This window comes from Propithecus coquereli, unplaced genomic scaffold, assembly GCF_000956105.1.
Source record: "Propithecus coquereli isolate 6110/MARCELLA unplaced genomic scaffold, Pcoq_1.0 Scaffold580, whole genome shotgun sequence".
Taxonomy (NCBI): Eukaryota; Metazoa; Chordata; class Mammalia; order Primates; family Indriidae; genus Propithecus; species Propithecus coquereli.
Genome location: NW_012151730.1, coordinates 819025 through 841895, shown reverse-complemented (window position 1 = coordinate 841895; position 22871 = coordinate 819025). Strand labels below are relative to the sequence as shown.

The following is a 22871-nucleotide window of genomic DNA, read 5'->3' as shown; positions in this document are numbered from 1 at the left end:
AATCCATATGTATACACACATATATATATATACATGCTTTCCACATATATATGTGTGTGTGTGTATGTATATATATGCTTTCCCCCTTCAGCCTCTTTGTCAGAAGCAAGAAGCATAGGAGGTTGTCTTGGGTCCTGCCTCTTTCCTAACCTCCTCCTCCTCCCTGGGCATCCTCAGCCCCTATATTTTAATTCTTAATCATGTAGGAATTGTTTTTGGTAAATGTTGATATTATTGTTATTATTATTAATAAATAAAGACAAAGGGATTTTTGTTTAAAAGAAATGTTTAACCAGATTCTGTTCTATTTGAATTGTGACTTGCACCTTTTTTTCAAAGTATTTCCTTCCGGCATTGCAATTGTGAACAGCTCCTGCTTGTGCCGGCGGCAGACGCAGTGGTCTCCTTTCCCCAGCCGAAGCAGTGCATACGCAATAGCTACTGTCTGTGTCATTATCTTTATTTCTCTTCACTGTTAGAAACCAAAGTCTTCTCTGCCGGCTGGGGGCTGAGAGAGGATCTGGGTTGTCCCCTTCTGATCTTCAAAACAAGAGAGAGAGGTTAAATATTCTGACTCTCAATCCTCGGAAAGGAGAGTAAGACGCCCCGAGTCCCCTCCTAGTCTTTCATCCTGAATTTGCACAGAAGAAAGCGGGTGCCCAGCATGGCTGTCCTGACGTTGCTGGCAGGATCCCCATGCAGCTTCTCCTTCTCCACTGATACTGGCAGCTCGGCTCCTGGACCCAATATCCCTCGTGGATTTCTGCAGTGCAAGAGCCTTTCTTGGGATCTGTCCTGTGTTTCCACGGTCCCCAATCTTCTCTTCACTTGGTGGGGTCACCAACTACTCACGAGGAGGCTTACCAAGAAAGCCCTAAAGTTACTGTTTGACTTCTCTGGGCTTGTTCCAACTCTGATGCCCCCAACGCGCCCTACCACCACCACACGCTCAGCCTGATCTGTTTACATGGTACTGTACGTATGGGAGAGCAGATTGCACCCTCCAGCAACCACCCAGACGAAAGCCAGTGAGCCTATTAACCGTGCCATCTTGCGAACTACACTTTTAAAAAAACGTTGCTTTGTATTGTAGTAACCAATATGCGCAGTATATGTTGAATGTATATGAACATACTTTCCTATTTCTGTTCTTTGAAAATGTCAGAAGTATTTTTTTCTTTCTCATTTATGTTGAACTAAAAAAGGATTAAAAAAAAATCTCCAGATTCAAATTGCTTCAAGACCTTTTGTCCTTTTTTTGGTAGGGCACTTACAACTTAGTGACTTATTTGGACAGCAGGAGGTTGTGAAAACAAAAATCTGATCATGTTCTTATGCTGGTGTAGTATTTGCCTTGTGGTTCAGAGTCTAGTTGGGAGAAGCATCCAGGTGGGTGGAAGCTGGAACGCTGGAGGCTGGAGAAGTGTCCCAAGCTTAGGGTGGGGCTTTGAGTGATTCATTATCTCACCTCACGGTATGAAACCAGCATTCTCTAGAAGCCTGAACTCAGCTTCACGCTGTGTCCCCAGGAACCTAGCTTGGACTCTGCACCCTTAGAAGGGAGCATTTGAGTTTGCTGAGTTGCATGAAAAACAGATTCCTTGAAAGGGTACTTTTGAAGGAGTAGAGAGAAGGAGATCTCAAAGAGTTGGCACAGGCTGGAACCTTTATGAGGTGACCACAATGGGCTAGTGATACGAAAGCCAAATGAGTGTTAGGAGAGGAAGGGGACTTTTCCTATAGTTTTCCCCTTTTTTTACAACTGGACTCCAAAGGACGGGGTAGAATTTCCAGCAGGGTCCCAAGCATGGCTAAGCGATAGCTGGTTGAGGTTCTTCTATGAAGAAAGCTTACCAACACTGGAAACACTGAGTTTGTAGAAAAAACTGAAAGGAAGGAATTTATAAAAGCTTTCCAGCCCCTGGGGGACCAGAAAGTCACTGTGGGGCTGTTTAGAACAGCAAAGAGCCTTCTCAAAAAGGGTCTTCTAGAAATCCTGAGTCTGTACACACTCCCATGCGAAGCTAGGTGAGTCTCTGGAACCAGTGACAGCACGCAGATGCCTTCCAACAACTTGTACCGCCTTTTGCAGCAGGTGCCACTCCCTCCTGAAGCCAGCCAGGGTGCCTTTGGGCTAGAGTTAGAGCAAGCCTCTGGAGGAAACGGCACTGTCTCCTGGGACAGACCTGGAGATCTCTGGGCTCTAGAAATAAGCCATGCTGGCAGCTCCTTATGCAGCATCTTCCTGACTGTGTGTGAGCCCCCACCCTGCTCTAGCTGCAAAGGTCAGAGGTCAGAGGGCTGCCGGGCTACCTGTGCTGGTCAAAGATGAGCTCTGTCTTGGCCTTAGTCTCCTAAGCAGGAGGGCAGGAGAGAATCTTGCATAGGTGGTTACAATTCCCTGTGCTATAAGAGTTGCAACAAAATTGCCAATCAGGAAGTACTGAGGGGAGGTCCTCTCTCCCCTGCTCAGCCTGCACCTCCTCCACCCCGCTCTCCCATCCTGGCCCAGAGGAAATGTTCTGAGCAGGGGCTGGTGCAAGGCTGAGTCCCCTCCCAAGGCCCGCTCCTCCCTAAGACCCTTTACTAGACTGGTGACCCTTCCTTTAGTGTGCCACTGTCATTGAGCAGATATTTGGTGAGTGTCTGCTGTGTGCCAGGCCTAATGGGACAGAGTCCACTCCATGCAGACCGATCAGTCTGTTGGGACATAAATAGTGAAAGGAGCCGCTAATCATTCCCATCAAAATCCACTCCTGCAGCAGCTGCCAGCACTCGCACGTGTGAGGGGACCCAGGGCCAGCGCTTGGTGACCCAGTTCAGAAACAGTGGCTCTGGAGACGCAAGATTAGGGGGAGAAAGGGTGGGAGTAAGGGCCTACGTTGGTGGGCCCCACATCCACTGAACAGCTAGTTCAATCCCTGGACACCAACACCTCTAACAATGTCTGGCTGGACCCGAGTCTGTGATGAACCCAGTTGGTTGTTTGTTTTCCCATAGGCCTCTGTCCAGAAAGACCTCCTTCCTTTCTGAGATATTGGTAAAGTGGGGCTTGGTCTAGTTTAAGCCAAACATCTTGCAATGAAATGGAGAAGACACACTAGTAAATAAGAATATGAAAACAAGGAAACATCCTGCTTGGTAAGATGCTGTCAAACAGCACCCCCTATCCCAGTGCCCTGGAATCCCTGAGCCAGGAAACTTGAGAGGTCTCTGAGCAGAGTACCAGGGCTGTGAGTGATGGGTGCCAGCGGCTCTGTTGCTGTTGGCCAACAGGCCACCATCAAAGAACCAGAAGCCAGATTCCCAGCCCTGCCAGCGCTATTATACTAACAGCTGAAGGATGCAGGGCAGCTCTTAGCAGCTCTGAGCTGCACTTTTCCCACAGGCAAAACAACAAGGGTAAAATCTGGCCTCCAGCCTTACAGGGACATACTAAGTTAGTTGTGAAAGTGCTTTGGCTACTAAAGAATTGTGCAAATGTTAGATATGAGGCTAAGCCATAATAATCATTTCAGTAATAAACAAATGAAAAGGGCAGAACTGTGGCAAAGTAGCTTGGAGTCCCATTGTTAAGCTGCTGAGATCCCCCACGTGCTGGCTGGGACAAGCTCTACCCATGTAAGAAAGGAATATCTCTTGGCTTGAGATACCTCTGAGCTGCCCCCACAGACAACTGGGATGGCCAAGTGGCAGCCAGGCTGACTGCTCACCGAAGCCGCCTCCTCTGCACGGTCCCACAGACTTCTGGGGCTGGTTCAGTCACGGAAAAGATGTCCCCACATCTCAGTATCTGCAAGTCAAGGCCAAGCAGAGAACTGCGGGGTCTCTGCCTTGTCTGCTTCTGCCAGAAGCTAAGGGCTGGGGGTATGGTCTGACAAAGCAAGTGTGCCCGTGGCTAGAACAGGGGACAGGGGAGATACATATGGGAGAAAATACCAGAAACCAGGATTTGGGACACAGAATAGTTACTATTTACTATGTGATAGATATCTTTCTAATGGTTGTGCATACCTGTTAAAATTTCATGCTTAAAACAACATAAATTTATTATCTTACAGTTCTGGAAGTCAGACATCCAAAAATGGGTCACACTAAGCTAAAATCATGGTGTCAGCAGAGCCGTGCAGGTCTCTAGGGGAAAATCCATTCCTTTGCCTTTTCCAACTTTGGGGGGTGGCGCTGCCCTCATCCCTTGGCTCATGGTCCCCTCCAGCAGCCACATCACTCTGACCCCTGCTGCCACCCTCACATCTCCTGCTGTGACTCCGCTGCCTTCCTCTTGTGTATTTAAGGCCCCTTGTCATTGCAGTGGGCCTGCCGGGATGGTCCTGGCTAGCCACCCCATCTCAGGGCCCATACATTTGCAAGATTCCCTTCGCCATGTAAGGTGACAGTCACAGGTTCCAGGGATTAGGACACGGATATCTTTGGGGGGCCGTTATTCTGCCTATCACACAGTAACTCCTACTCTAACTCAGGGAGATGGCATGTTCTACCATTATCTTTATTTAAGAGATAAGAAACAGGTGTGGGGAGGTTATGTAACGTGTCCAAGGTCAAACAGCTAGTAAGTGGCAGAGCTGGAATTCAAACCCAAGGTTTTCTGGCTCCAAGGCCTCTGAAGCGAAAGGCATGAGACCAGCCACTCCTCGATCTGGCAGACAGAGATGCCAGGCTTGGGTTCCAGAGCGTTAGGGAGTTTCCTAGGGAGATGGTACAGGGCATATTTCTGCTCTGGGTCCTAAGTCCAGAGACCCAGGTTCTAGACCCAGCCCTGCTTCTAACTTCCTGAGACATGAGAGACGTTGAGCAAATTCCCTCCGCTCTCTGCAATCTCCTCGTCTGAGAGATGGGGGCGGGAGGAGGCTGGAGTGACCTGACAGCCCCTCTTGGCTTGCACGTTCACAGGCCCTGCGACCCAGGTCCTGTCGGTGACCGGCTGTGGGAGCTCTGGGCCTTCCAGGAGGAACCTTACAAGGTGGTGCTGCAAACACCAACCAATGTCCGGAACTTGACGTTCACAGGCTCCTGGGAGATTCCAACAACCGTGACCATGCTTGGCCCCATTTTGCAGATAGGAAACTGAGGCCCAGAGAGATCACAGAACTTGCCTGCGATCTTCCTCCTGAGAGGCCAGGTCTCCTGCCACCTCCCTGTCCAGGGGCTTCCCCGCACCCCAGGGGTTCCTGAGGGCTAGCATCCATTCTCACCTGTGTGTGATCGAGGGGCAATACGAACAAGGCAAAGGTACACATCTTCAATTCAAGTGACATGAGTTCTGTGATTTGATTCTGAGATTATGCTTTTTTGGTGTTAAAAAAGTCTTTCCTTTCCTCAAGTGATGGTCAAGGTAAATGGTGAGGTTTTTTTCAGACGGGGCATAGAAGGTAGTATCTTTGTATAACTAAATTAAAAGCTGGCAATTCCAAGTTGGTCCCTAGAGATGTGAGAGGTCTCTGGAAACTCAGTGTGGGGGCCGCTGAGCCGCCCTCCCCTCTCCCCAGGCAAGTCCTGAGCACCCAGGTTCCCTGTGGTTTGGGAGGCCTGCAGAGGGCTGGCAGAGGTGTGCAGCAGCTGCCGGGGACTACAGAAGGGTGTTGGTGGGAGGAGGGGACGGGGGTGAGGGGCACGAAACAATCTCCTGGAATGCAAGCAGATGTGGGGGAGGAGGTCTCCTGGGTGGAGGAGTGTCCCTCCCCTCCTCTCCTCTTGCTGCACATGGACAATGGCACCTCCCACAGGCTCGCATGGAGGGGCAGGGGATGCGTACAGGTAACCCCCACCCTAGGGACCTGCGACCACTCCCTCCACCCCCCACCCGAACCCTTGATCCCTGCCCTGCAGCCCCCGCAGCTTCCTGTTTGCCCACTCTATTTGCCCGGCGCCAGGGACAAGGCTGATCCTTGAACTCTAAGTTCCACATCGCCAGAACCAGTGAGCAGCAACAGGGGCCAGGCTGGGCTTATCAGCGTCCCAGCCCAGCCCCTGGCCAGAGACATAAATAGGGCGTTGGAGAGCCAGTGCTCAGACGCTGCGGGAGGGAGGTAAGTCCTGCTGCCTGGCCCGGGTCACTCGGGGTCCCCAGCCCTAGGCATCTGAAGCTCAGGCTCTGTCCCAGGCCGGAGCTCTGGGGACATGAGGCCTTCTCCCATGCTGTGCCCCCTCCTCCCCTGGCTGCTCCTGCACCCTAGAGGACCCCCACTTAGGCCCCTCTTCTCCTCCAGGTCACCCACGCCCCTGCAAGATGAAAGCTGTGGTGCTGACCTTGGCCGTGCTCTTCTTGACGGGTAGGTACCCCCAACCTAGGGAAGCAAACCATGGGGGGCCTTCTCCCTAGACCCCTGTGGTCCACCCTCCTGGGCACAGGGAGCAGAATTTCTCATTAGCCCCCCTCCCCTGCCTCCAAGCCTGGCATTTTGGCTCAGATCCCGACCCAGAGCTGGCCTGATCTAGGTCTCCCCTCCCACCCCCAGGGAGCCAGGCTCGGCATTTCTGGCAGCAAGATGAGCCCCAGTCCCCCTGGGATCGAGTGAAGGATTTGGCCACTGTGTACGTGGACGCAGTCAGAGAGAACGGCAGAGAATATGTGTCCCAGTTTGAAGCCTCCGCCTTGGCAAAACACCTAAAGTAAGGACCCAGCCTGGGGTCTGGGGCAGGGGTAGGGGCTACTGGTCCCAGGGGGCAGAGAGGCCTGTGGGAAGATGTAACCGGACTGGCTGAATCCTCACCTCCTATTGGATGAGTTGGGCCCCACTGAGGTCTGGATGGAGAAACTGGAATGGGATCCCCGGGCAGGGTCATACACATCTCTCCGCAAGGGACAGACCAGTGCTGCCTGATCAGTAACCACAACACCACATTCTGCCTGCAAGTGCAGCAAGCCCCGTCCCCTTCTTAACCACCTCTGCTCGCCCAGCAAGAGTGATGGCTGTCTTCAGAGAGAATGGACTGGAAGCATAGAGGCTAGGTCCTTCAAGGGCCCAGCTTTGAGGACAGGCAAAACCAGGCACCAATCCCAGCTCTGTCTCCTTCCAGCTCTTCTCTGTGCCTCAATCCATCTGCACAATGGGCCATGGTGGGGGGCGGGCAGGGGTACTGGGTGAGGGTGCACAAGAAAGGCCAGGCCCATAGCTACTGCACTTTGGGGGGCAGGTGATGCCCAGAGCTCATCCCAGGACGGCTGCGGTGCTGGGTTTGTCGCTCCAGGGCAAGCCAGGGGGCCTGGGAGGCCAACCCTCAGCCCCTCTCTCTCCTCCTCCAGCCTGAAACTCCTGGAAAACTGGGACAGCGTGAGCTCCACCGTCGCCAAGCTGCGCGAAGACCTGGGCCCGATGACCCAGGATTTCTGGGATAACCTGGACAAGCAGACAGAGGGGCTGAGGCAGGAGATGAACAAGGATCTGGAGGAGGTGAAGAAGAAGGTGCAGCCCTACCTGGACGAATTCCAGAAGAAGTGGCAGGAGGACTTGGAGCGCTACCGCCAGAAGGTGGAGCCGCTGGGCAGGGAGCTGCGCGAGGGCGCGCACCAGAAGCTGCAGGAGCTGCAGGAGAAGCTGAGCCCGCTGGGCGAGCAGCTGCGCGACCGCGCGCGCACCCACGTGGACGCGCTGCGCGCGCAGCTGGCGCCCTACAGCGAAGACCTGCGCCAGCGCCTGGCCGCGCGCCTCGAGGCGCTCAAGGAGGGCACCGACAGCCTGGCCGAGTACCACGCCAAGGCCAGCCAGCAGCTGAGCGAGCTCAGCGAGAAGGCCAAGCCGGCGCTCGAGGACCTGCGCCAGGGCCTGCTGCCCGTGCTGGAGAGCTTAAGGGTCGGCTTCCTGAGCGCCCTGGACGAGGCCACCAAGAAGCTGAACCCCCAGTGAGGCGCCCGCTCCCTTCGCCGGCGTTCGGGTTGTCAGAATAAATGTTTCCAAAGTGGGAAGCAGATTCTTTCTTTGGGTGGGGTGGAGACGGGGTACGGGGTGCTCAAGGGGACCTCCAGGGGACCTCGGAGCAGGGACTTCCTGCCTGAGCTCAGCGACTCCGATCCCCGATGGCCCCCTCCATGGTCTTTCGAGGGCCTTAATCGGTGTTGGAGGATCTGCTGGGCACCTGGCTGGTTAGGAGGGAGGGAGTGGAGTCCCTGCCCTAACAAGGCTCAAGGAGGAAAGTCAGAGGACCAGGCAAAACGACAGTCCAGTGCCAGGTGCCCTGAAAGAGGCTCAAACAAGTCCTGCAGCCCCGAGGAGGGTCAGGAAACAGGGTTGCCTTTGCTGGGAGCAGTGGGTTACCCTGTCCCCAGAGGTGTCACCATAAGGGAGCTGGGCACATAGAGGTGTCCACCTAGGCAGAGGACAGGAACCTCCTGCAGCTCTCTGGCTCTCAGCAGGGTGGGGCAGGCTCCTCAAGGAGCCACTGGATGTGACTTGAAGGGTCTGGCCAGGTGTAGATGGAGCCTTGAAGCTTGATCTGCCCTCCTTTATTTCAAAAAACTCTCAAGCAAACACTCCCCTTCTCTTTTCACAAAGCCAGTATCCCCTCCTACTGCTCCCACCCTACCCAGAAACAGACGCAGCTTCCTCAGGCACAGCCGCGGAAGCCAGCCAACCTGCCCCCCGTGGCTGCACGTGCTGCCACCCCCTTTTCTGCCAGCTCTGGCCCCAGGCAGAAAAATAACCACAACGTCTTTCAGGTAATTAGCTCATTTTTATTCACAAGATGCTCTCATACCCATCGTCTCACTGCACCCTTCCTTGCTGGCATCCTGGGTAGATTGCCATCAGATCCCAGGCACGACTGAGGAAGCTGAAGCTTGCAGAGGTCGTGAGTCACTCACCCAGTGACTAGCAGGATGGGCCAGGCTGTCCTTTTCAGACCTTCTGGGAGGTCTGAATCATGGGCAGCCATGATTATTTTTAATAAGTGCGCAGCACTCAAGTTCATAGGAGTGTGCACACACGCCTGCACGTTCTCAAGTTACCTCCCTGCTCACGGCTGGCCCCTCTCACACTCATGTCTGAATGTCTCCGCGTACATGCATGTGGGTTCGCAGACCTGGCCGTACACCCATAGAACTTTCCTGACACTCTCCCCCCAGGACCTCTGGGCCCCTCACGCAGGCCTCTGGAGAGACTGTCCTTCTCCATCTCCAGTGTGTCTTTCCAGACCCCTGGATAAGGGAGTGGGCTTTTTAGTTCCTAACTGTCCAGAGCTACAGCAACAGGCGTCCAGCCAGACTTGGTGGCAACACTTTCCAGGTGTGAGTGCTGAGGTCCCTGGCTCTTTTTGGGCCGAGAGAGAGAGGCCCAGGTGGATTTCCAGAGAAAGCAGTCTCCAGGTGGGGCTGGACATACCAAAGCCACCAGGATCTGTAAAGGAGACCAGACCCCCAACGCAGGAGTGACAAAGCCTTTATCTGTGCCAACTGAGCAGAGTATGGGCAGCTGACCTGGGCTCGAGGTCTGGCCCTGCCATTTGCTGGCTCTGTGACACTCGGCAAGTGCCTTCACCTCTCTGAGCCTCAATGTTTTCATCTGAAGAGTGGAGGCCTGCTCAAGCCATCTGTGGTTCTGGAGCTCTCAGATGTGACATCTGTTGGGTGGAGGGAACACAAGGAAAGCAACCTCTGTTGGGGTGACCTCATGTTCTTTGTTGGTTCCCAGGACACTGCCCCCCAACTCCAATCCTGGTCCCAAGGGGCCAATCAGCAACCATTTACCTGGCACCTTTGACTTGCAGGTGTCTTGCCAAACGTTTTTAAACACTGTCTCATTTCATTCTCACAATAAACTTCTTGTGGAGGGGCTATAATTGTACCCACTTTACAGATAAGAAACTGAGGCCGATATACAGTGGTGGAGCCCACACTAGCACCTAGTTGCTTGCATCTTATGCCAATGACTACCCCGCCCGGACTCCTTCCCTCAAGTGTGCTTAGGAGGGCCAGGCGGCCTGGGTCCTGGAATGAGCTCTGCGGTTTTGTTGAACACACACAATCTCAACGCTGATGATGACATAAAGTGCCAGGCATAGTGCACACACTCAGGTCACATTGGACAGCACTTGACAGTTTATCAAAGTATTGTCAAACTTATTGATATTCCATACAGACGTGCCAAGGCAGGCAAGGTACGTAGGGTTATTCCCACCTTAACATATGAAGAAATTTGGACCAGAGACCACCCAGCTACTGAGAAGGGGGCAGGGCACAGGGCCCCGGGCTTGCCCAAGCTGGCGTCAGCCCGGTGCCCCAGCCGCAGAACAGCCTCAGCCCGTTCCCAGGCCCAAACACAGATGGCACACGTGGCATGTCCCACTCACAGCAGCTTCTCACCCAGCTTTATTGGGAGGACAGCATGCCTGGAGGTGGCCAGGCCTGGGGCAGGGGCAGGGCAGGGCACTGAGAATACTGTCCCTTTCAAGCAAACTACGAGGCCAGCCCTGGAGCTGGCAAGATGGACGGGCAGGTGGGCTTGGGGTGTCGAGGTCTCAGAAGGTCTCAAGGGGCCAGAGTCGATGCCACCTCGGGGATGGAATCCCAGAATCCAGAGAACTTGTCCTTCATGGTGCTCCAGTACTCTTTCAGGGAGCTTAGGCCACCGGTCATCCAGCCCCTGGGGGTTGAATCAGTAAGAGGAAGTGACAGAAGTGGGTGTGACAGCTCTTCTGTAGGCGTGGCAACCATGGAGCCCCCTGCCCATGTCCCCACAGGCTCTCCCACCATCTTGTCAACCTCACCCAGTAAGGCTCCTGAGACCTCAGGCAGGAGTCACCTACAGCTGCCACCCCAGGCAGAAGAAATGCTGAGGGTGGTGAAGGGACCTCGGCACAGGTCGGGTCAGACCTTTGTGCCCCTGCAGGCCTGAGGCACACAGTGACTGAGTAGGGAGATGTGCACAGTCAGGGCCATCATTGTAGTCTATGCAAATGGCTCCCCCTGGAGTTGTACAACCTGGTGGCTCTGAGCAGGGTGGGGCAGAGGGAGGCACTCTCTCCTTTGGAAAGTCATTGGAGGATTGGTTAGCTGTGTGATCTGGGGAAGGTCACCTAACCTCTCTGAGCCTCAATTTTCTCATCTGCAAATTGGGAAAATAATACCCACTCCACAGTCAGTTCTGAGGACTAAACATTTGTGAACGTCTGTGCCACATCAATGCCGACCAACGCCAGCGAGTGGAGGTGGGGACGGGAGTGCGGGAGAGGAGAGGACTAGGAGGTAGGGGTAGCGTGGCAAAGGAAGGACAGACTTCTGCTCACACTGGCCCCAGATCTTGGAACAAGACAGAGACACACTCCCACACCCTGGGGTTAAATGGGATCAGGTGGGGCCTCCCACGGCAAACTTCCAGCCCGTCTACCAGAAAAGGAAGTGGCGGCGAGGGCTAAAGTGGTCGCTGCGGGCTGCACTGGGGAGACAGGCCCTGCGAGGGCACGTGCGGCCCAGAGAGCCACAGCCCTGGGTAGGCTGGGAGCACCACAGTCCCGTTACCAGACTCTTGCCAGGGCAGGGGCAGCTGGGGACTGAGGTAGCCGGCACAGAGGACGGGGAAGGAGGGCTGGTGGGCATACCTGGCCTGCTGGGCCATGTGGGACTCCTGCACACTGGTCAGTGCTTCCTGGGCAGTCTTGGTGGCCCGCTGCACGTAGCCTTGCATGACGCCCAGCAGGGAGGCTTCCCCGGCCTCCTCAGCTCCTGCGGGGAGAGCAGGGCTGAGCAGGGGTGGATCAGCCTCTGGGGCGAGTCCTTGGCTCCTGCCCAGCCACCCCCCCAGGGTTGGGGTTCCCCAAACCACCTCCCACCCTGCCCCTGACCCAGTCCCCACAAAGTGCTTACGAGCAGAGGCCAGGAGCGCCAGGAGGGCAGCAACGAGGAGCACCCGGGGCTGCATGGCACCTCCGTTCCTGCGTGCAAGTGTCCTGTGAGGGGCAGCCCAAGTCCCCCGCCTCCGGACCCCTCCCTGGGGAAGTGGTACGCCCCTTAAGCTGGAACCTGAGCTGGGTCCATGGCCCTCAGATAGGGGACTGAGGTGGGGGGGCAGGCTCTGAGGGATGGGGCAGGATGGAGCAGAAAACCCACCAGACCTGGAGTCAAGGCACCTGGGGCCTGGCCCGGTCTCTGACACTAACATGCTGTGTGACTTTGGGCAGATCTCTGCCCTTCCCCAGGCCTCAGTTTTCCTATGTAGGGTAGGACCGGGCTGTCTACGGCTTCTTCCAGCCCCAAGTGCACAGAGGGAGGGGCAGCTGCAGACTCAGAGCCGGTGCCAGTCCTGCCTCTATGTAGCTCTGGGCAAGTGACTTCCCCTCCTGGGCCTCCATTTGCCCCAGTCTACAGTGAGGACCGTTCTTCGGGCCCTGAGGCTTCGAGATTCTGGCAAGCTCTCTGCAAGCCTGGGGGCTCGGCCTGGGGCCTCTGTCTCTGCATGGTCCTCCCTCCTCATCCCTCCCCAGGGGCATTACCTGGAGCAGCTGCTTCGGGGGATGAACTGAGCAGACAGGCAGGAGGTTTCTGACCTGTTTTATATTGTCCCCAGGGCAGTGGGCACTGAGAGCCCAGTGAACCGGGCAAAGGTCGCCTGCTAACCAGCGCAGACCAAGGCCTGAGGCAGAGTGGCCAGACGCAGCCAGCTGTCGGCAGAGTTGGGAAATCCCTGGGAGGCTGTGCCCACACAGCTCTCCTGCCACCTCCGCAGCCCAGGGGGGCTCAGGAACTGGGGGTGGGCCTGGGGAGACCCCACTCCTTCCCAGCAGACTGGCTCCCCAGGGAGAGGCTGGTGAGGTGGGGGAGGGCTCAGGGGCCTTGGGCCCATCTCGGCCCCTCTCACTTGAGTGTTCAGGCCCCTCCCTCTGCCACCCCCAAGCCCTGAAACCAGCCTGGAGGGGGCTGAGGACTTCTTTAGACTTGAGAACAAGTCAGTAGGTGGGGTGGGGGCGTCTAGAGTGAAGACACAGAAGGACAGCGAGCAGGGCTGTGCAGGCAGGCGACACGGTGGCGCTCGCACAGCCCTCCCCAGCACCTCCCTCTCCGGGCTTCTGTCCAGGAGGGCAGGGGTTGGTGGGAGAAGGGCAAAGGCTGCTCTGAGCCCAAGGCCTTTGTGTCCCCCTCCCCTGCTCCTCACCTTGCCCTCTGGACCCGCTGATAACATGCCCCGGGCCAGGAGCCGGGCTCATGATCGGGCCCTCCCCAGCCCCGGCTTGGGCCTCCGGCTCCTCAGGAGCGCTGTGGGCAGCCGGCTCCCCAGGGGAGGCTCTGACCCTCCCTGCTGGGCCCACTGTGGGAGCCGCAGCCCAGAGAGCAAGATCGGGGGCTCTGTCTTCTAGATGCTCGGAGCCAAGAAGGCTTGAGTTTAAATGACGCCTTTAGCACTTACTCATCTGGCCCATGGCCAGAGACCTCACATGTCAGAGCCTCAGTTTTCTGGGCGGACAGGCGAGACAGACGCACCTCCGGACACGTCACATGCTGGTGGCCCCTGCTGCTCAGACTGCAAGTCCAGGAGGTCAATCTGCAGCTGAAGTGTCCTTCATGACTCATTCCCTCCTCAGCCCTGGCCTGGGGGGAAGGGACGGGGGCACCAAGCACCGACCTTTACTCCCACCGCAGGCTGGCCTGGGCCTGACTCGGGAGCAAGACTGGGACCGATGGGTCAATGTTACGGGGCATGAGCCTTTCAAGGCTAAAACGTGGCTAACATTTACACGTGCCAGACACCGCTGCAAATGTTACACAGATCACCTCACTGAATCCTCGGCCTAGGAGGCAACCGAGGCTCCGAGAGGTTACGAGGCTTGCCCAAGGCCACACAGACAGTGCATGGCAGAGCCTGGACGCGAAGTCAGGGCGTCAGATCCAGAGTCCGAGCTTCCCAACTACTGAGAGATGGCACAGGCTGCTCCAGGAAGGAGCGAGCTCTGGGACACCGGAGGCAGCATGGGAGTGGGGACCGCTGTAGGGCAGTGGGGACCCAGCCTCAGAAGTCCATTCGGCTGTCTTCAACCCCATAAGACATCAAATCACTTCTGGTAGCAGGAAAGATGAGCACAGGGCAAAGCAGAATTAGCACCGTGTGGTCTCCTCTGACGGCTGTCATTTTTACAACACCCATGTGTCGGGTACCGCACTCACGGACAGGCACCGACAGGGCAACATGATGGATGTCACCTCACAGTCACCGGGAGTGGCGTGGTCTAGCAGAAGGGCCCAAGCTGACCATGGTGTGTCATCTTCTCAGGGGATGTCTTTCTGTGATTGTGCATGCAACTTCATTTGGAGATACCGTTAGAAGTCTAGTAGAAGGCCTCATGGGCCCCACCACTGTCACCCTCCATCCCGGCGAGACGGCCCCTGAGAGCCTCAGGCCCCACGGTCCTGCCCAAGCTGGCTGCTCCTGCCCAGGGGGTGCAGCTGAGGGGCGGGGTGGGCAGGAATCAGGCCTCAGGCCACCCCCGCCATCACCCCACCTGACCTACCTGGCACCCCTTAGAGAGCTGGGTTTCACCCTTCCCCTCCCACTCTACTGCAGTCTGCTTGGGTCCAAGTCAGGAAAACAATATCATTATTAATAATAATAACAGCAGCAACTCTTTTTCAGCGCTGCCTCTGTGCCAGGCGCTACGCAGGCAGCCCCTGTATCTGTGGGTTCTACACCTGTGGATTCAACCAACCATGGACAGAAAATATTTAGGAAAAAAATTGTGTCTGTATTGAACGTGTATGGACTTTTTTCTTGTCATTCTTCCCTAAATAATATATTCATAGTGAAACAACTACTTACATGAGATTTCTATCGTATTAGGTAGCATAAGTAATCTAGAGGGATGTGAAGTCTATGGGAGGACGTGCGTAGGTTATGTGCACACACTACACCGTTTTATCGAAGGCACTGGAGCACCCGGGGACGTCGAGATCTGCGAGAGGCTGTGGACACTGAGGGACAACTGGACTGCCTTTTTCACGGGCAATGTCTTATTGAACGTATTGCACAACCCCACTGTGGAGAGGAAAACCTGATGTTTGGGGCTTTGAATAACTAGATCAAGGTGGCGCAGCTTGGCAGTGGCGGGACGTGAGCACATTCACAGTTAACCCCTTCAATGCAGGGCCCTGCCCCCTCCCACCAGCTGCAAAGGCTCTCACGCGCCCCCTCCTCCTCGGTGTACCTTGCTGGGAGACCTAGGTCTTAGCCTGCCGCCCCATCTGCAGCCGTGGCTGGTCCCCCTCCAGTGTCTGGTGCTCTGAGATGGAGTCAGGGTTGATGGCAGATGTGGGGATGGGGGTGTTCTCCAATGGGGCAGACAGAGGAGACATGGACTTTGCCCCCTCAAGCCTGGCACAGACGCAGAGCTGCCAGAGGGGCCCCTGCGCATCAGGCCTGGGCTCCCTAGGCCGTGTTCCTCCCCCAGCTCTGGGCTCCCCCGCCCCCTCCACACTGGGTGGGGCACAAACCAGGAACAGCCGCTTCTGACCGCTGCCTAAGCCCCAGTCTGCTGTCAGCTTCCACGTAGTCTTAGGGTCACTAAAGTCCAAGAGGCCTCCTGGGAATGTGTCACCTTCCAGCGTGGAGTCACACTGGGGAGGGAGGCCGGGGGGGGGGCAGCCAGGTGGGAGTTTAAATGTCCGGCTCTGACTGCAGTCAGTCCACACAGCAGCGCAGGTGAGCTGCCCGAGGACCTCTTCTCTGGCTCCCTCTGATTCCAGGAAGGAAGGATCCAGTGCACCACGAGACTCCTCCAGCCCAGCAAGGAGCCCAGGATGTTCCCGAAGGCTGTGGTCCTGACCCTGGCCCTAGTGGCTGTCACCAGTGAGTAGAAGCTGTCTTTGGATGGGGCTCTCAGGTTGCTGGACCGAGTGGGGCAGGACAGAGAGACTGGGCCAAGGTAAAGGGGACAGTTTTGAGTGCCTGTTGGCCTCCGCTGGACTTGGGGGGCTGCCCAGTTGCCAACTGGCTCATGAGAGAGCTGGCCCATTCCCACAGTCGGCCCACTGGCATTGGTGCTATGCCAGTTTCACATGACCCTCTGGCTTCTGACGGCCTAAACCCAGACAGGGAAACTGGTGGGTTGGGCTCCTCCAACATCCAGTCTGCAGCTCAGAGCTGGAGCAGAGGGGCCAGGAAGGAGATGAGTCCTCAGGAATTGTTCTCTGTCACCTGTCCAGGTGCCCGGGCTGAGGTCAGTGCTGACCAGGTGGCCACTGTGGTATGGGACTACTTCAGCCAGCTGGGCAACAATGCCAAGGAGGCCGTGGAACAGCTCCAGAAGTCTGAACTCACCCAGCAGCTCAAGTAAGAGGTGGCACAGCTGGTGGTGGCGGTGGTGCAGGGTGTTTTTAAAGGCCAAGCAATGCATTGGCAAGGGCTAGACTTAGAGGCAGGAGACCCAAGCTCAGGATACCCACTGCCCTGCCACTAGCTCACTAGGTGACCCTGAGGTCACTGCACCCAGGGTCCACATACATAAACAGGGGGGTTGCACCGAATAATCCCCAAGCTGTCTTCCTGCTTTAACATTCTAGAGTTTGACAATGGCCACATCCTGTTGTTGAGGGTCATAGAAGAAACAGAGGGAAAGAAATGTCATGCGAGCTGGGTTCTAATACATTCCAGAAGGACAGGCCCCACCGAAGTCAAGGAAAGGGAGGTGGGAATGTCGGGGAAGCCTCGGGCCCATGCAAGGAAATCAGCACCTTGCACCGCTGGAGGACCATGGCAGACGCTGAGAACACAACTCACTGTCATTACATAAAGTGATCCTCTGTCACAGCACACCTGAGCTGGGAAGAACCTCCAAGTCCAATCCTGTCCTTTACAGACAAGGAGGGAAAGCAAACTGCTCGAGGTCACATGATGGGGACATACTGAGACAATCTCGGAGATCCAGAGACACAGTGTAATAACTCGGTCCACTACATTCATTCTCTCAAATCGTGATCCACCTTAGGGAGGGCCGCAAGGCGGAAAAAGCGTGAATACTCACCTGTTCCAGGCAGGTGTGTATAAGGTGAGGGGTATATAAGCAGGCGAGGTCCTGCCAAGCAAATGACAATCGTAATGGAGGCCTCCTTGTGCCCTTCCCTGCAGTGCCCTCTTCCAGGACAAACTTGAGGACATGAACACGTACGCGAGTGACCTGCAGAAGAAGCTGGTGCCCTTCGCCACGGAGCTGCATGAACGCCTGACCAAGGACTCGGAGAAGCTGAAGGAGGAGATTCAGAAGGAGCTGGAGGAGCTGCGGGCCCGGCTGCTGCCGCACGCGCAGGAGGTGAGCCAGATGATCGGGGACAGAGTGCGCGAGCTGCAGCAGCGCCTGGGGCCGCACGCGGATGAGCTGCGCACCCAGGTCAGCGCGCAGGCGGAGCAGCTGCGGCGCCAGCTGACGCCCTACGCGCAGCGCATGGAGAGGGTGCTGCGCGAGAACACCGACAACCTGAAGGCCTCGCTGACGCCCTACGCCGACGAGTTCAAGGCCAAGGTCGACCAGAACGTGGAGGAGCTCAAGGGGCGCCTCACACCCTATGCCGACGAGCTCAAGGTCAAGATCGACCAGAACGTGGAAGAGCTGCGCCGCAGCCTGGCTCCCTACGCGCAGGACGTCCAGGAGAAGCTCAACCACCAGCTCGAGGGCCTGGCCTTCCAGATGAAGAAGAGCGCAGAGGAGCTCAAGGCCAAGATCTCCGCCAATGCCGAGGAGCTGCGGCAGAGGCTGGCGCCCGTGGCCGAGGACGTGCACAGCAACCTGAAGGGCAACACCGAGGGGCTACAGAAGTCGCTGGCAGAGCTGAGCGCCCACCTGGACCAGCAGGTGGCGGAGTTCCGTCGCAACGTGGAGCCCTACGGGGACACCTTCAACAAAGCTTTGGTGCAGCAGATGGAGGAACTCAGGCAGAAGTTGGGCCCCTTCGCGGGGAATGCAGAAAGCCACTTGAGCTTCTTGGAGAAGGACCTGAGGGACAAGGTCAACTCCTTCTTCAGCACCCTCAAGAACGAAGAGAGCCAGGACAAGACCCTCGCCCTCCCGGAGCAGGAGCAGGTGCAGATGTCGGCCTCGTTGGAGAGCTGAGCTGCCCCTGGTGCACTCATCCCACCACCGTGGGTACGTGCCCTATCCTGCCCCCCGTCTGTCTGTCTGTCCCAAAGCAAGTCTGGTATGAGCTTGAGGACACATGTCCAGCGGGAGGTGACACCACCTCAATAAAGCTGCTGAGAAACTAGCCCTGGCTGATCGCGTGTGACTGCTGTGTGTGGCTGGGCCTGAGGTGGGGAGGAGACCACTGCTTTGTAGAGTTTGGCAGCTGCCTGGCTGGAGACACTTTAGGGGACACTGAGGGCTGGGTAGATCAGCCTGCAGGAGGGGTAAGGGTAGGGTGTGCCGGAGATAGGTGTGTGTGTGAAATACTCTAAGGGGAGATGGAAAAAGATGTCACACATTATCTCAAGACAAAACATGCAACCCAGGTATATCCATTTAGCCAACAACTATTTATTGAATACCCTCAGTGTGCCGGCCACTGTTCTAGGCACTGGACAGCCAGCAAATAGCTATTGTGGAGCCGTGTGCCCGACACTGCCTCACGTGGAGGGGGTGCCTGGAGGGGAGCAGGACCTGGCCCCTGCCTTGGAGAGCTCACTGCACAGTGCAGGAGATTGTTTCTCCTTCCATATGATCTTCTGTGCCTTGACCTTGATTTTTTTAATGTAAAGTTTAGCTTAACCTGCCCCATCCCAGCCCCATTATAAAAGTTATTCGTGCTTATTTCAGAAATTTCTTGACTGCTACATCCGTGGTCTTCAGGGTTGAGGAATGAGTCTGGGGAGGAAGGGTGGATCAGGTGCCGGAGCCTGCAGGGCCCTGGCGTGCTCTACCCAGGAGCTTCCTGCCAAGTGGCCTGCCCGCCTGGGGCCCAGTTTGCAGTTCCTGGGGTTAGAGGCAAAGAGTTTGGGGGACTGAGTGGTTGCATCAGCACAGCCAGCTGTGGGGAGCTGCAGCCTTTGAAGCAGGCTCTCCCCCAACTCTTGGGAGCACACAGACTCCCCCAAGGAGGGAGCCTCAGAGAAGAGCCAGTTCAAGCTTTTGTCTCAAGACTTTGTCCCAGACTCCTACCTCTGACTCCCCGTCTTTGAGTCCAGCTTGTCACCTCTTTCTTCCTCAGGGTCGGGTGTAGGCCCTTTAGGACTTTCCTGGAAGCGGCCCAGAACCTGCTGGGGCGGGGGGCAGGTTCTGGGAGGGTGTTCTAGGGCCTCCTCCTTCTTTCCCAAGGTGCTCTCAGGGTGGCAGTCCCCAGACATGGGCCCTGGTGCTGGCCTGGGCACCTGCCTATTGGGGGCGATGTGTGCTTGGGAATCAGGCAAGCCTGGGTTTGAATCCTGGCTTTTTGGCTGACTACTGGGTGATTTGGGGCAGATAATTGTACCTCTTTTGGAAGCTAGGGATAATGACAATCCTCGTCTCAGAGAGTAGTTTTGAGGACTTGAAGGGACAACAGGTGTCAAGTTGAACACGATATGGGGCACAGAGTGACATGCAATAACTGGTTTACATGCCGCCGCTGCTGCTATAGTGCAGTAGATGCCCAATAATGTGATCCCCTCCTCCCATGCACCTCCTCTTCCCCAACTCCAGGCCACACAGCCTGCTACAGGAGGCCACCAGAGCTGGCCAAGGACAGGCCTCCGGTCTTTCGGGCCCAGCTGCTCTAGCTCCCACGCTCCAGGCCAGTAAGGCTGCTGCGGCCACCCCTACACCTGGCCCACTAGACGCACAGGAATCTACCAGTGAAAACACCTTAACGAACCCACCAGGCCACTGGAGGTTTACTACATGGCTTTAGGAAAGGCCAACAAGACCAAACAGCAAGGGTGCTGCCACAGTCCTAGCCCACCTGGATAAGGAATGCCTCCTCGCTCCTGCACCAAGATTTCTCATCTGGTCTTCAGTCTCCTGTGTCACTGACCTGGCATATGTCTCCTGGTAGTAATGTTGCTTTTGGCTGCTGGAACAAACTGAATGTTTGTGTCCCCCAAAATTCATATGTTGAAATCCTAACCCCTAAGGTGATTGTGTTAGGATGTAAGGGCTTTGGGAAGTGATTAGGTCACGAGGGCTCTGCCCTCATGATTAGGATTAGTGCCCTTATAAAAGAGACCCCAGAGAATTGAAGAGATAGCTAGAAGGCGCCACCTATGAACCAGGACACAAACGCTCACCAGACAATGAATTTGCCAGTGTCTTTATCTTGGACTTCCCAGGCTCCAGGACTGTGGGAAATAAATATCTGTTGTTTATAAGCCACCCAACCTATGGTATTTTGTTACAGCAGCCCAAACGGACTAAGACAGCTGCCCAGCCTCTGAACCTGAACCTCTCCTGATTTGTTCAGGGAATGTCTCGCTGACGAGTTTGGCTGGGAGTCAGAGGCTGCCTCCATTACCACCACTAAAAATGCCAGCGCTTGTCTTCCAGCCTCCCTTGCCTTGAGCGGTGACCTGGGACATGTGCTCAGGAAATCAGATATTATTGCCCTGGACTGGTGTAAAGAAACAGTGACAGTGGACAACGCTTTCTGGGATGGGCAGGAGCAGTGTGGCAGCAGCAGGCAGTTTGCAGCCAGCCTAGAGCCTCAGCCTGGGGGCCAGGCCTGGCAGTGGCCGCTGAGCAAGCTGGGCTGTCCCTGTCCTGGCTCAGTGGTGGCAGCACAGCTGTCCCCACAGGTCTAGTTCTGTGGCATGAGTGTGGCCATGTGTCCCCCTCAGCTCCCCTTGTTCTTGTCCCTTTTCCAAACCAAATACTCCAGCTTTCCTAGAAATTTCCTTGAAATTTCTGGAAATATTTCAATACATTCATCTTCTGCTTACATCTTCCAGAGCAGGCTTCTGTGCTACCAATTAAGAACCCGGATGGACACACCCCTTCCCTCTGGGGGAGGTTTCTCTCGCTCTGGCCCTTCCAAGCCCCATCCTAGTCTCTGAGCTGTTCCAGCTGGTCTTGGTGGATTGTCTGAGGTACATCTATTAGTCCTCGTTAGGGTTGGCTCCATCTTCCCCTTTTTATTCTAAGCGATTGTGTGGCCTTAATCTCCTGCGACCAGTCAACCCAACGGTCCTCTCCAACAGCTCAGATGATTGGATGACCAAGGAAATGAGGAAATGACTCTGCTGCTCCTGGTTTGGGCAACCAGCTCTATCTGTCCCTCTCAGAGACTCTTTGACAGCTGGTCTCAGATTTCCCATGAGGTCCTGAGTTCAAGAAAACGCTCTGATTTGGTTTGGGGAATATGTGTATTTATCAGTAGATGTCCAAGATATTTTAAGGAAAAAAAGCAAGGGGTCCTGATTATTATGTACTATTCAACCCTGTTAACACGTACATGTTTGTATGTGACTGTGTAAGGAGGTGAACATGCTGCTAGTTCAACAGCTAGACCTAGAACTTTGACAGTTCTTGCCAGCTGCCAAAGAGGAGCCCTGAGGATTGAGCTGGAAGGGGCCCGTGAGACAGAGAGATGTCTTCAGCTGTTCTGTGCATTCCCTGCACAGGCATTCGTGGGTAATGACATGCAGGTGAGGAGGGGAGGTCACAGAAGGGAGAACAGAAAATAAAAGAGGAGGCTAAAATCTCCCCTGCTCCCCAAAAATGATGGCTGATGAGAAACATCCAGTGGCAAGCGTGGTAGAAATTTTCAATACAGGGATGGCAATAAAGCCAAATACTCTCTCGTGCTAGGTGCTTTAAAAAACACTTACATGTGCCGTATTGACTCACGTAGTCCTCACAACGGACTATGATGTCCAAGATGCAGTAGACGAGGAATGGTGAGTACGTTCTCCAGCAAGGGGTGGGAATGGCATTTGACCACGAGTCATCCAGCTACAGAGCTTGTCCCTTAACTACCAGGTTGGGTGTCAAGAATCCCCAGAGACGAGGGGGGTGCCCCCTGTGCAAGGCACAGGTGGGTTCTACCCCGTCGTATTTGAATCCTAATATCTAGTTCACATAGAAGTAAGAAATCTGGAAACCTCAGCAACAAGCTCATCAGGACTCGTCTCAGGAGGGTGGGGTTTCGCTCTCTATTTTAAACACTTACGTCGTGTTGGAGTTTAAGATAACAATTTAGTCTTACTTTTTGATTGTGGTAAAATATACATAACATAAAAATTTACCATTTTAACTATTTTTAGGCGTACGATTCAGTGGCCTTAATTATACTCACAGTGTTGTGTGACCCCCGCCACTATTTCGAAGAACTTTTTCATCACCCAAACGGAAACGCTTTATCCATTAAGCTACTGTGAACACGGTGCACGCACACCTGCTCCTGTCCTTGCCGTCCACTCTTCTCAGTACAGACCCAGAAAGCGGAGCTGCTGGATCACGTGGTGATTCTATGTTTCATTTTTTGAGGAACCGCCAAACTGGTTTTCATAGCCGCTGCGCCATTTTACATTCCCACCAATGATGCACGGGGTTTCAATGTCTTCACGTCCTCTCCAACACTTGGTATTTTGTTATTTTTTGTTTTTTTCTTTATTCTCTTTTTAGTAATAGCCATCCTGAGTGTATTACTTTTAAAACCAGAAATAGGTAAAAAATAAACATTCCCAGAGTTACTCCAGCGTGTAGTCCTTACCACTAGGCCAGACCGAAGCACTTGACACCCACAGGAGAGCTGTGTTAGGAGTCCCCGGGGCCAGGGAAGGGTGTTTTCTGGGCTCCAGCCCAGCTCACAGCAGCATTGCCCAACAGTGCCCCAGAACCAGCACAGTTTCAGGCTGGAATCTTCCCCGGTTCCCTTTGGCTCCCAGGTGACTTGGAGATAAAGGACTCCTCTGTGGGTCTGGGTTAGTGCCCCCGAAAGTGTGTTGGCTGACACCATGTGATGCTAGCCACACCCCTAT

General features: G+C 55.2%; 3 protein-coding genes across 3 annotated transcripts; 2 read left to right on the top strand and 1 right to left on the bottom strand.

Moving 5' to 3' along the window:
- The first annotated feature begins 6207 nt into the window (after positions 1-6207).
- On the top strand, positions 6208-7924 carry APOA1 (apolipoprotein A-I). Its single transcript, XM_012658350.1, has 3 exons — positions 6208-6290; positions 6477-6630; positions 7265-7924. The coding sequence occupies exons 1-3, from the start codon at positions 6248-6250 to the stop codon at positions 7863-7865; spliced, it is 798 nt and encodes a 265-aa protein (XP_012513804.1). The 5' UTR covers positions 6208-6247; the 3' UTR covers positions 7866-7924.
- Positions 7925-10040: 2116 nt separating this feature from the next.
- On the bottom strand, positions 10041-12554 carry APOC3 (apolipoprotein C-III). The gene is made up of 4 exons (XM_012658322.1): positions 12442-12554; positions 11816-11883; positions 11551-11674; positions 10041-10595 (listed from the first exon to the last, which is right to left on the bottom strand). The coding sequence occupies exons 2-4, from the start codon at positions 11868-11870 to the stop codon at positions 10481-10483; spliced, it is 294 nt and encodes a 97-aa protein (XP_012513776.1). The 5' UTR covers positions 11871-11883; positions 12442-12554; the 3' UTR covers positions 10041-10480.
- A 2920-nt stretch (positions 12555-15474) lies between these two features.
- On the top strand, positions 15475-18190 carry APOA4 (apolipoprotein A-IV). The gene is made up of 3 exons (XM_012658329.1): positions 15475-15782; positions 16139-16265; positions 17061-18190. Exons 1-3 carry the CDS (start codon positions 15734-15736, stop codon positions 18037-18039), a joined length of 1155 nt encoding a protein of 384 aa, XP_012513783.1. The 5' UTR covers positions 15475-15733; the 3' UTR covers positions 18040-18190.
- Positions 18191-22871: the final 4681 nt, after the last annotated feature.